The 13,151-nt window shown below is 41.6% G+C and overlaps 1 protein-coding gene across 2 annotated transcripts in view; it reads left to right on the top strand.

Annotated features, from left to right (window-relative positions):
• Positions 1-12,859, top strand: part of LOC121930810 (solute carrier organic anion transporter family member 1B1-like) — a 60,845-nt gene extending 47,986 nt beyond the window's left edge. For both annotated transcript variants that reach the window (XM_042467699.1, XM_042467698.1), the window contains exons 10-15: positions 529-724; positions 2,659-2,821; positions 5,305-5,489; positions 9,382-9,446; positions 11,801-11,918; positions 12,552-12,859. In XM_042467699.1, the coding sequence (XP_042323633.1) occupies positions 529-724; positions 2,659-2,821; positions 5,305-5,489; positions 9,382-9,446; positions 11,801-11,918; positions 12,552-12,768 (944 nt within the window). In that variant the 3' untranslated portion in view covers positions 12,769-12,859. The remainder of the gene's footprint in view (positions 1-528; positions 725-2,658; positions 2,822-5,304; positions 5,490-9,381; positions 9,447-11,800; positions 11,919-12,551) is intronic.
• The last annotated feature ends 292 nt before the right edge of the window (positions 12,860-13,151 follow it).

Here is a 13,151-nt window from a genome sequence, read left to right as displayed (position 1 = left end):
ACTCATTTGAGATGTGGTGCTCTGGAAGAGTGGCGGGAATACCATGGACAGACAAATAGACCAAAAAAAAAAAAAGGGGGGGGGGGGTTTGCTGGAAGCCAAGATGATTAGATTGAGGCTGTCATACTTTTGCCACATCATGAGAAGACATGAATAATTGAAAAAGACAATAATGCTAGAAAAAGTAGAAGGCAGCAAAAAGAGAGGAAGACCACACACACCAAATGGCTAGATTCAATCAGGGAGGTCACAAGAGACATGCAGAGCAGTGGAGGATAGAGGGGCTTGAAGATGTCCCATACACAGGTTTGCCATGAACTGAACAAAGCCACCATGAGATTCTGGCCCTTATATTCTCCCTATAATGGGAGGAGGTAGGGTATAGTTAAAGCCTTTTAACATTACCATTGTTAACACTTTCTGCTTTCCCTCCCCTTTCTTTCCATTCACACACCCTTGATTTTCCCCTTTTCCTTTTCAGTCACTGACCATGGCAGAATATGACTTTCTTTCTCTCTCTTGTTTCAGGAGTTGCCATTTTACCAGCTGTCTGCATTGGTATCTTTACTGGAGGGCTCATCATGAAAAAGTACAAACTAAATGTTATCGCTGCAACAAAAATGGCATTTACAACATCATTTCTGGCCTTCGCCATTTCACTTTTCTACATGACAGTGGGCTGTGACAACCGCACAGTAGCTGGATTAACTGTGTCCTATGATGGGTACGTTATACATGCATGTTGGGGACTTATTTCTTTGTAAGTGGGTGGACATCTGTGGGAATTAAACTGGGCAGTTCCACAACTTCCATATCCAGTAAGGCGTTCCTGTTATGTTACTACATAAGTAAGCAGGCAAAGTGACTGATACACATCAAGACCGATGTCCATCAGGTCTGATGGGCATCAGTCTCATTGTGCATTGGGACACTAACTAGGAAGTACTGATGCACATCGGAAAAGCCCAGTGCCAGTGTTGTAGATTTGAGTCAACTGGCTAAGACTTGACTTGGACTCAAGTTACTTCAATGACTCGACTTTGACTTGACTCAGAAAGAACTGATTTACTGACTCAGCTTGACTCAAGGCTTGTACATTTTTAGCGACTGACTTGCTGGTCTAACTTCATTCAGAAACAGCAAACATGTTAGGCAATGGTCTTGAGGCTGAGGTCTGCTCAGTAGCCTGTCTCTGCTGCACTCCCTGACCAAATAGCTAACCGTATAGAACAATATTTTCTTGCAGTCCCACTTGTATATTCATTCTACACTAGGGGCTGCCACCTCTGTTCTGAAGAACTGCTCTGTTTTCCTGATAAACTTTCAGGATGCAAGAAGTCACTATATCCAGCCACATACAGTGCCCTCAAAATAACAGGGGGGGAAACCCACAGGCAGGAAACAAAATGCAACAAGAGCTAGCAATACCTGGTAGAAATGAATGATTTATACTGCAGCTGGTTTTACCAACCCTGTTTCTGGTATCCCCTTTTTGTTCTTTCTTACAAATATGAACAATAAATGGCTCCTGCCATGAAAAACTGTACATTAAAAAGGACAATTATTAAAGCTGTTTGGACAGTCTTGAATGAAAAAGTACTATACATGCTAAATAAACAGATTTTAACTTTGGCAGAAGTGGTATTTGTTTCATGCCTTCCTTGAATTACTCTCTTTGTGATAGGTTTTGTAACCAGCTTCAAAATGGAGTTGAAAACCATCCTGTTCAGAGAAGCCTTCCCAGGCATTGCATAATTGTCGCTTACTATTTGATGTTCTTTTGGTGCCTGTTTATCAAACCATTTCCTGTATTGCTATGTACTGTATATGCATTATCCTACTTGAGAGTATGTATTTTCCCTGGAAAATGATTAACCATCCATTATGAAGCCAAGCCCTCCCTCCAGTCCATCTGCCTTGGTCCAGGCCTCGGAGGTAGAGAGGAACTGCTGAACCTCTTGCCCTTTCCCTCCACCACTCCCTTCTCCTTCTGTGTCATGTCTTTTTAGATTGTAAGCCCAAGGGCAGGGATCCATCTAACTAAAAAGATTGCATGTACAGTGCTGTGTAAATTCACAGCGCTTCATAAATAAAGGTTAATAATAATAATAATAATAATAATAATAATAATAATAATAATAATAATAATAATAATAATGTGGCTTAAGGCCACAGATGAGCATGTCAAAACAATGTTAAACAGATAGCAATGCAAACACTCAATAAAAACATAACAGTTTGGACCAGCAACACAAAGTGAACTAACTTTTCAATACCAGTTCTAGTTGGAGCTCTAAAGAAAACCATTCCCATTCACAGAGGAGAAGGAATTGATATTGCCATCTAAGCTTGTCTCATAAAACAACTGGCCCAACAAACTACCACCAGCCTGTTTGCTCAACTCTGGTTCTTGATTATTAATATTATTTGCTTATTTCTGTGCTATGATTTGGTTTATATTATCTTCTACCTCTGGGTTTTGTTTTCATTTATATTTGTTAGGTGGATAGATGGATATATTTGATTTTCTTTTTCTTCATGGGTCACCTCAGTTGCTTCATGCAAGGATGGAAAAGAGGGATATAAACACTTTAAATAAAGATAGCACTATAAATGCTAGAATAATCTAAGTGCATCCCTCTGTGTTTATTTTAAAAGGCAACCAATTACTCGAGATGCAATTCTTTTATCGTCACAATGTAACTCTGACTGTCACTGTGCCACAAACCAGTGGAACCCTGTCTGTGGAGACAATGGACTCACATATGTGTCAGCATGTTTTGCTGGCTGTAAAGACATAACGGGATCCAGAAAAGAAACAGTAAGTTTTATTTATTTTGCTACTCTTTACTTTCGTATCTGTGTCAGGGGTTAAGGAGCTGTCCGTTACGAAGCAGTTTCTGGGCCCGTTTTCTACTAAAGAAGTCATTGTATACAGTCCGAGGCTTGCTTGCTAAGAGGGAATAGGCTGAGTCTTGATCCCAGATGACATGTCTTTACTATAGAAAATGCAGAGCCTGGCCTTTTTCACTGACTTTGGGAGACATAATTCATCAAATTCACTTTTCTAAATCACTTTTTCCAAGGAAGATTTTCTTCCTACTCTGAGATATACAGGGACTTTTTATTATTTGAAGTCAGGGAACAGACCTCATGCATCCTATACAGATCATTGCCTCCTATGAACAGTAGAAGCCAAACTGAACATGCAAACTAAACTAACAAGAACAAATGATATCCAGAGCCTTGTTGGATCCAACTGAAAATTCATTGTAAAGCCAAGTCATATTTCCAACAATGGCCTGTCAAATGCTTCTGGGAAAACTTACCAGAAGGGTGTGACAGAAATACTCCTAGTTAGTTTCTCCCACTACCACCACCCTTCACCACCATCACTAAGGAGCATGGAGATGCATATTGCTTCTGAACATGGAAATTCTATAGAACTGTTATGGCCAAAATAATTACAGGTCATAAAATCATATAATTAGAGAGATCCCAAGAACCATCCAGTCCAACCTCCTGCCATACAGAAACTTACAGTCAAAGCACCCCTGACATATGGCCATCCATCCTCTGTTTAAAGACCTTCAAAGAAGGAGGGAGTGTGTTCTCCTGTCATGTCAGGAGGTTCCTCCTAATGTCTAGGACAAAGTGGAATCTCTTTTCCTGTAGCTTGCATCCACTGTCCCAAGTCCTACTCTCTGGAGCAGCAGAAAACAAGCTAGCTCCATCCTCAATGTGACAAGGTATTTACTTTATCAATATGTTGTGCCCCATCCTCATGTCTTCTAAACTAGTGGTTATCACTAGCCATCTTGTGGAATGCTTGATTTGATTTCCTGATGTCTTTGACATCTGTTTGAAAGCAAGGAATTCCATCCTCCAGCTTTACCTGGTCCACTGGTACTCAAAATGCAGCCTGGGAAGAGTCTAAAGAAACCTCTTGCCTTTCCCAAAGTCTTTTCCTTTTAGGAATTCCCATGATCTTGCACATCATCTCCATCAGAAAGGCAAGGGGAGCAGGATCAACCTCCATGTTATCTTTTATTGCAAAGACAAATGGGGCAGTGAAGAACCAGTAACTTTTTCTATTCTTACTCTCATTCTTAATCGTTATCCAACCTTTGCCCTAGAATTGGGATTCAACCTGAACCTGTGCAGATAAAGGTGTGGAACTCTAGCCTTCTTTGCATCACAGGTAGACCACTGCAGCAAGTCTGCAGGGCCAATTCTCTGCCCCTAGTACCCCCTCCCCCAAAGGGACCACACAGACTGGCAAAACTGCCAAAAACAAATCTGCAAGTGGCTGGAAATCTACTTCTGATCTTGAAAATTTGGTGATTTTGATGTTAAAGTGCAGGGACACCTTGCAACCTGTTTCAAAGGTGAGTTACTGCTCTAGGTGGCTTCTAAAAGAGGCAGTTCACCTTTTAGCATGCTAAAAAAACCAGACAGTCTGGAGGGACCAAGAATCACAAAAATATCCTTGGGGCCCCTGTGGTCCCAGAGCTACACTTTGCCCGCATAAGCTCTATATGAAAAAATTGATAATGATTCTGGTGGTGGAGTGGTCTTGGGGGTGCAAAATCCCACCTCTGATATCATCTAGACTGCAGGCCTGGTTTTAGAAGGAATAATCTGGACCTAATGACCACACTATTTTTGTATCATTGCTCTAGACCAGGTTTGGGGGAAGTGTGCATGCCATATATTTAATGAAGTACATAGATTAGCCCCAAATCTTTAGTGCCTGGATTTGGCCTGGAGTTTTGGGGTGGAATTATTGAGCCAGAAAAAAATGGTCTCATGTATCAAACTATTTCCCCCTTATTATATCACATGTGATCTCGATTCCTTTTTTTGGCATCAAGACCATCTTGATGCCTCTTTTTATATATCCCTAAAAATAAATTTTCATCTCCAAAAGGCCTGGACAAAGCAAAAAAGTAAAACAACCAAACAACCATAAAAAGAGGATGGTTTGGCACTCCCTGACTATTTCTGTAGAGATGCTGAGTGATGAAAACTAACCATATCCTGGCCAGTTCCATAAACTGAAAATGATGCAACTACTGGTCATTTTAAGAATAACTTTACAGTCCATGGGAAGAGGAGAAGTGATTAATGGCTTCTACTCTTTCTACAACTTACCATCCCTGCACCAAAGGTACAGAGATGGGAGAGAAAGTAGGAGAAGGAGAGAAGTAGACTGGGGGGTGAGTGGAGAGAAAGCCATTTACAAATGAAACAATAGTGTACTGTACTAGGATGACTATGCCATCACTTTTGTTTTTCTTCTAGGTTTTTCATAATTGTAGCTGCATTGAAAGTATGGATTCTGTGGTGATAAATTCCTCCGCAGTTTTGGGAGAATGTCCAAGGAGTGATGACTGCTCAAGGAAATTTATTTATTTCACAGCAATAAAAGTAGCAAGTTCCTTTTTCTATGCATTGGGGGGGACTTCATTTTTCATGATCATGATTAGGTAAGTTACAAATGAGACCAGCTAAAAATGTTGCAGTATATTATTCCTTTATGTTCTGGTTCCACTTTCCATTTGCATTCCACTTTTTTGTTGTAATTATTAGTTAAGTTCATTATGAGATGAATGATACTAATAGTAGAAAATAGCAGACTTGGAACAATTATTGAGGAAAGTCAAGGAAGCAAGTGCAAAGGCAAGGTTACAGTTGAACATTCAGAAAACAAAAATAATGACTACAGATGATTTTTAAAGCTAACAATGAACTTTAAAGCTAACGATGAAGAATTTGAAAACATCAAATATTTCTGGTAGGCGTAGTCTTGATCAAAATAGAGACTGTAGTCAAGAAATCAGAAGAAGACAGGAACTTGGAAGGGCAGCTTTGAAGGAACTTAGGCCCGGCACAGACGGGCCTTACGTGACATCCTGGTCACATGCTAGGGTTGCCTCGGTGCTCCACCCACATGCAGCCTAACCCTAGCATGTGACAGGGGCGTAATCATGGCAGCCTCCCATCCACATGGTGGACACCATGATTACATCACACATGCATTGAGGCCAAATGGTGCGGCGCATGTGTGATGTCGTCGCACAGCCTAGGACACATACTGTGGCCTGGGCAAAACGGAGCTCCTTCTGAGGGCGCGCCTCATTCCCACAGCCACCAAAAGGCTGTGGGAACAATGCCAGGGGGAAAGGGGCCAAGCGGCCCCTTTCTCCCCTTGGCCCCTTTCCCCCCTGGTTGCAGCTCCTGGGGGCATGAAGCCCCAAGGACACCCTTTTCAGGACTAGGGAGAAGCAGCAATCCCAAAAAGCACCGGATTGGGGCCTCTGGGCTGCCAGTATGGCTGCCCTGGCCCCAATCCATGGAGTAAAGGGGCACGTGCAGGCCGCCTAAAAGAGGCGGTCTGTACCCCACCACAGACATATACCTTAAGCACAAAGCTATATCATTCAATACCAAAGTCAGAACTGTCCATGTCATTGCATTTCCAGTACAGTGGTACCCCGGGTTACGAAAATAATTCGTTCCGCCGCCGCGTTCGTAACCCGAAATGCTTCGTAAGCCGAAAAAGCCATAGGCGCTAATGGGGAAAAGCCGCGATTTCGTGCGAAATAGCGCCGAAAAGCACCAAAAATTTTTTCGTAACCCGAAAAAACCTTCATAACCCGGAACAGTTTTTTCCTATTGATTTTTTTCGTAACCCGGAAATTTCGTAAGGCGGCGCATTCGTATCCCGGGGTACCACTGTATCTGTGTATGCTTGTGACAGTGAAGAAATGTGATAGGAAGACTATCAACTCATTTGAAATGTAGTACTGGAGGAGAGTTCTGTGGACACCATGGACTGCCAAAAAAACAAATAAATGGGTGCTAGAGAAAATTATGCCTGAACTCTCCCTAGAAGCCAATATTATTAAGCAGAGGCTATTGTATCACGAGAAGACATGAATCACTAGGAAAGACAATTATACTTGGCAAGGCAGAAGGCAGCAAGAAAGGAGGTAGTCTGCATTACAGTAGTTGGACTCAATTATGGAAGCCTTGAGTTTACAAGACCTGTGCAGGGCTGTTGATAACAAGATGACTTGGAGATCTCTCCTTCATAGGGTCACCACAAGTGTTAACAGCTGTTTACTGGGGGGGGGGGAGCTCTTAGATTCTAGCTCTCTGCAGGATCTTACAAGAGTGTGGCTTTAAAAACATACAATTAACCACAGTGACTCCACATAAAAAAGAGGTAGAAGGAAAAGCTGATTTTGCAGGAAAAAAACAAGTGTTCCTTTGTTAAAAAGAAAGAAAAATATACTAATCTGTACTAATCTGTCAGACTTTTCCAACATTCCACCCACTTTCCAGCATGACAAGGATGTTATACCAAAATAACATAGGCATGAAACTGATGAGCCTAAAGGGCAGATGTTTTGGGGGCAGGATTTGCAGATGACGCACACCCCTGGAGTGGCTGGAAGCCACTCGGAGGCTGCCTGAGGTGGCCTGAAGCCACCGGCAGAAACAGTAGGAAAAATCTACTTTGGGACTGCGGCATTAGCCCACTTTCAGAGCAGGTCATCCAGTCGCCATGCTCCCATGCCACTTGGGGCCTGATCGGGGCTGCAGCAGCCAGAAGCCACTCCAAGTCACAGATCTGTTTGACCCCATAGACCAATGATTCCCAAATTTTGCTCCTCCAGGTGTTTTGGACTTTGACTCCCAGAAGCCCTAGCCAGCTTGGACAACAGTCAGGAATTCTGGGAGCTGAAGTCCAAAACATCTGGAAGACCAAAGTTTGGGAACCACTGCCATAGACTAAGGGAAGCCTTCTTTATGCTGCTGGTTGTCTCATTAGGATTTCAATTCACCTGCTTGTTTAACTGGGTTATGTTGTGACCCCATGATGTCAGGGGCTAAACTTTGGGCATGTTGCATACAAAGTATGTTATCTCTCATGGTGCTACACAGGCCCTACAACTGCCACAGGTTATGGAAACATTGGCCAGCATTCTTCTGTATTTAATTCCAGTGCGAAGAACCAGTATGGTGTAGTGATCTGAGCATTAGACTATGAGCATTGGACTGTAGATCAGCGTTTGATTCCATGTTTGGCAATGGAAACCCACTGAGTGACCTTGGATGAGTTACACATTCTTAGGGGCTCAACAGACCACCCCTAAGGGGTGGCTCCATGACCCCCATTTCCACACCAAATCGGAGCCATGGCAACCACATGCCGCAGCCCTATTTTGGCTTTTCTGCAGTGCAAAAAGAAGCCACAAAAAGCAGCTCTTTTTTGCACTGCAGAAAGGGTGCTTTAGCCACTGTCGCCATGGCTTTTTGACACTCTTTTGGCACAAGGTGTTTAAACACTGCACCAACTGTATGCTGTAACACCTCTTCCATGTGGTTGTGCGTGCAGAGTGATGCTGGTGTGAGGGCAGCGTGGGGGCAGTCAGCATGCATACAACACACCTCATGCCGCCCCACACCCACATGGCATATAACATCAGTCTGTACAGGCTCTTAGCCCCAGAAAACCTTTGATAGGTTCACTTTAAGATTACCATAAATTAGAAATGACTTGAAAACACAGAGCTACAAAAACCTTGTTATGCCAGTTGTATATTTAGACACTTACACATGTCGGTATCCAGTGCTACATGATAACAACCATTTCCCTGTTCAACCATAGTGCATCAATGGTCACCAAAGAATTCACATATGGCCTCCTGGATGACTGGGAGTATCAGTGTACTGTTGTCCCCATCAGCTCTGTCTGGCTAAGTACATCAGCAGAGGTTTACATTTCACCGATACTGAAGCTGAATTTTAGCTAGCAAATGCAGTTGCTAGCCTTTCAGAGAGATATTAATTTTTATTTTTTAAAAAGTAATTTTTCTAAGCTCTACATACAATTGGAGCACCAGCAATTAGAAAGACCTATGGCTCATACCTTCTACTCTCAAAAATATTCACAACATCACAGTGAATATATTAACATTTTTCTCTAGAACAGATTTTGGTTTAAGGACAGCATATTTATGATGTTGGGCACCAGAATAATTTAGCTTTGTCAGAAAACTCAGCCCCTGGCTTGACCACCTGTCTCCTAGACCTCTTGATTCACCAATATTGTATTTACAACATTTAGTAATTCCTAATTAGAGAAGGGCTTTCCCTCAAGCAAGATTGCATACTCTGCTGTCTACTGTGCCTGAAGAATGGTTTGTGAGCCTTGTAAAACTGTAACTGTTAACTTTACTAGAATACTGTGTTTCTATTGCAATGGCTTGTGGCTAATGCAGATAAGGAATCTATCTGTCTATTCGCCTGTCTAAAACTTATAGAAATGTAAAAATGTATGTTTAACATGGTTAATTTTTCATCTTTTAGAAATATAGAACCAGAACTAAAGTCACTGGCAGTTGGTCTCCATATGCTTGTGATGAGAGCTTTGGGTAAGAAATGCTGTTCTGATAGTTATGGGCTACATTTACTATCTCTTTAGTGCTTCTTATCAGGGATGTAAACTTTCATTTATATCATTCTCATGTATGAGAATAAAACACTTGAAAACATTCCTCCTGCTGGGTAAACATAAGAGGTTTTGTGTATTCTTTGATGATTGTTTGTACTATGGGCTTTTTTCTCTTAACTTTGGGGCTCGACAGATGGGGAGAAAGGGGCGGTGAGATGCTGCCTCTTTCTGCTCCCAACAGAGGCCGCAGCAACCAAATGGCGTGCCCCCCCAGGAGCCTAAAAAGAACCCACTCCTGGCAGGTTCATTTTTAGAGTGCGTGCAGGTCACCATTGGTGCGGCCCCACACACTGATGATGTCCGTGTGGCACAGTGCTGTCTGAATGCTGTGCCACACATCTGTCATCATGGTGGTTCCCGTGTGGATGGGGGAAGCCATGATAGCACCCAGGCAGTGCAGTAGGGCTCGGGAACGTGCGGACGCTCTTCTCTCCCAAGCCCTAAAATCGGCCCCAGGCTGTTGCAAGGTGTCAGTCTGTACCAGGCCTTTGTCATGTTTTTGGGGGTTGGTGGGGAAGGCTGTGAAAAAAAAAAATGGCTGTGATCCTGCATCAGGAGATGAGACATAGCTATGATATAGTATGAGACAACAACAAAGAATCTTCACCTGTGATTTCTACTATAGCTTCCAGGACCCACAAGGCAGCATTCTTGGAATTGTAATCCAAAGAGTACTGTATCTTTCCCAAGCTCAACACCTGCCTGCTAGAAATCTTTTATACTGGAAGCTTTGCAAACACATGTAGGGAGGCTTGAGCTGGTGAAGGGACCATCATGGGGACAGTTGCTCTGCATGGAGACCCCGCTGTAGTGGGGCAAAGCCTTTGACACCAGTTAATTCCTAAACTGACCTGAAAGGCAATGTGTCCATGTGTAAAGTGGATGGAGATGCATTACATTCCTCCCAGGCAGTACAGGAGCTCTTCATCTTCCTCCACCAATATTTGAAGACTTCTATGGGTGTGTCCACAGTGCAAAAATAAAACAGTTTGTTGTTATTGTTTTTTATTTATATTTTTGAAAGTATAACATCTTTTTCCACACAATTATATTTCCAACGTTCCTATGTCGTACATTAAACATAATACCATTACTTTTCCATAATCCAGTTTAGCCTTATACCATCTTCTTTTGTTTAACTAAAACTTCCTTCCTCTCAGAACCTACTTACTTAATGAAGTTTTCCCCTGTGAATCTTGAAAACGTAAATTAGTATTCTACAGGTTCCTTCACCTTTTCTGGTTTATGTGCATTTCTATCGATAATTCCAATTGTTGACACATATTTCTTTAAATTTTTCTCATTATTACACATGATTTCTAAACCCAAACTGGTACTTCTCAGCCTATTTCCATTTTCCCTAATTCGAGTAATCCTTTTATATGTTTTCGGTACTGCCTATTGCTATCTAGGTCTACTTTTTACATGCTTATTATTTGCATACAAAACAAATATGTTTCCCACAGTCACAATACGTGTTTTTCATAAGATACATTTCCATCTGGATCTCAAAAAAGTTTTATAAAAATTTGAGATTCAAAAATAAAACAGTTTGACACCACTTTAACTGCCATAATTTTATCCTACAGAATCCTGGGATTTGTAGTTTGGTGAGGCCCCAGAGCTCTCTGACAGACCTGGCCGAATATCTCACCAAACTCGAAATTCCAGGATTCCACAGGATGGAACCACGGCAGTTAAAGTGGTATCACACTGCTTTATTTCTGCAGTGTGGCAGTCTCTTTGTGAAAAAATTTGTTTGGGGAGAGATTGATCTTGGCTTGCATCCTGTTTAGTAGTTATGAGGTTGTAAAGTTGATTTATAATCTCATAACTTTTTGGATTTATCTTTACAGTTGTTAACAATTGAACATGCCCTCAAAAATCTGCCTTTTCAGCCATGCAGTGCCCCATCCAAAGATTTTTTTGAGATATTTGAAATCAGGACACTGGGAAATCATATTGACAGTGCTCTCCTGGTTACATCAGGATCCCAGAGTGCTGCAGATGTTATTTCCCAGTATTCCAATCTGCAGCACCTTAGAAACCTTGCAGAAAGGGTGCTGCCAAGATGAAAGGGTAGGATTTATTTGGAGGGAGATGGTGGCATAGCTACAATCATGGAACTCTGTTGTCATAGTTACATCTAACAATGGTGGACCTCAGATACTTTTTTTAGGGGGGAATCCAGGAATAAGGAGAGCAAAAGCATGTGTTATTCATTTCTGTTGTAAATGATATCATGGTACATATTTTCTGCTTGATGTCTTCCAGGTGGAATTCCAGCCCCTGCTTATTTTGGTGCTGTAATAGACAAGGCTTGCTTGAAGTGGGCAAACACTGGCTGTAGGCGCCAAGGTGCTTGCAGACTCTATGACTCTACAGTGTACAGGTGAGCTGTACTGGTACCCCAAAAGCTTTTTATGTTGTTCTCTCAATGGTAGTTTCCTGATTGACATAACATAGTGACTGCTCTTGACTGAAATCGCACTCTCTGGCAGAGATTTTTTTCCAAGTCCTTTACCAAATTACAAATCCCAAGATTCCATAGGCTGGAGCCATGGGAGTTAAAGATGTATCACATGTTATACACTATATTATATACTGTAATTCTGGAGTGGGGATATATCTAGTTTCTTCTTTTTGTTTTTAAATGGTGTTGTTCCAATTCGTGCTTTTAGGCACTTTGAATATTGTTGTTGTGTACCTTCAAGTCATTTCTGATTTATGGTAATCCTAAGGCAAACCTATCACAGGATTCTTTTTGGCAAGATTTGTTCAGAAGGCCTTCCTTTGAGGATGAAAGAGTATGACTTGCTCAAGGTTGCCTAGTGGGTTTCCATGGCACAGCAGGGATTTGAATCCTGGGCTCCAGGATTATACTTCAACACTCAAACCATTATGCTAAATTGGTTTCTTTGAATATTCCCCCTCAAAAAAATTAAAAACAAAACACTTTAAAATTGAGGATGAAGAACTTAGAAATAACATACTGTATTTTTTTGTGGACTCTTCTCTTATACAGATATTCTTTCTTCGGCCTGGTATTTGCCCTAAGAGCTCCAAGTTATTTGCTGGGCTTGGTGTTCTTCTATCTTGTAAAGAAACATTTTGAAAGACAAAATGCTGATGCTGCTGAAAATGGAATGAAAGAAGGTGTAGCACTGAATGGAGAAATGAAGCCAAATGACAGTGAACGTACTGCTAGTCCTCATGAGGCAGACATGGACACCTGCATATAGTAACTGCTTCCACTTTGACAATGGTGCAAAGATCACAGGGCCATCTTGGTTATATAAGCATAGTAAAGATTAAATTGGCAAAAAAGCAGTATATATTTCAGAGCATTCATCCCTGTTCTTTTTTTCTTCTTTTTTTAAACCTTCAAAACAACTGGAGATGATCCTGAAATAACATATGTTTTTGTGAACACGTATAATCCTGAGCACATGGAGCCCGAAGTGCTCATTTGCTGTTTAGACATGCTTACCTGCTTTTCTTCATAAATTGGTTCGAAGCTTACAAAACTGCTTTTAAAAAGCATTAAAATAATCCTATGGTAAGAACATGGAGGAGAAAACATCAAAAGCTTGGTGAACTAATAAGGTCTTGACAGTGTTTGGAA

The sequence above is a fragment of the Sceloporus undulatus genome, chromosome 5 (assembly GCF_019175285.1).
Source record: "Sceloporus undulatus isolate JIND9_A2432 ecotype Alabama chromosome 5, SceUnd_v1.1, whole genome shotgun sequence".
Taxonomy (NCBI): domain Eukaryota; kingdom Metazoa; phylum Chordata; class Lepidosauria; order Squamata; family Phrynosomatidae; genus Sceloporus; species Sceloporus undulatus.
This window is presented reverse-complemented; position numbering and strand designations above follow the sequence as displayed.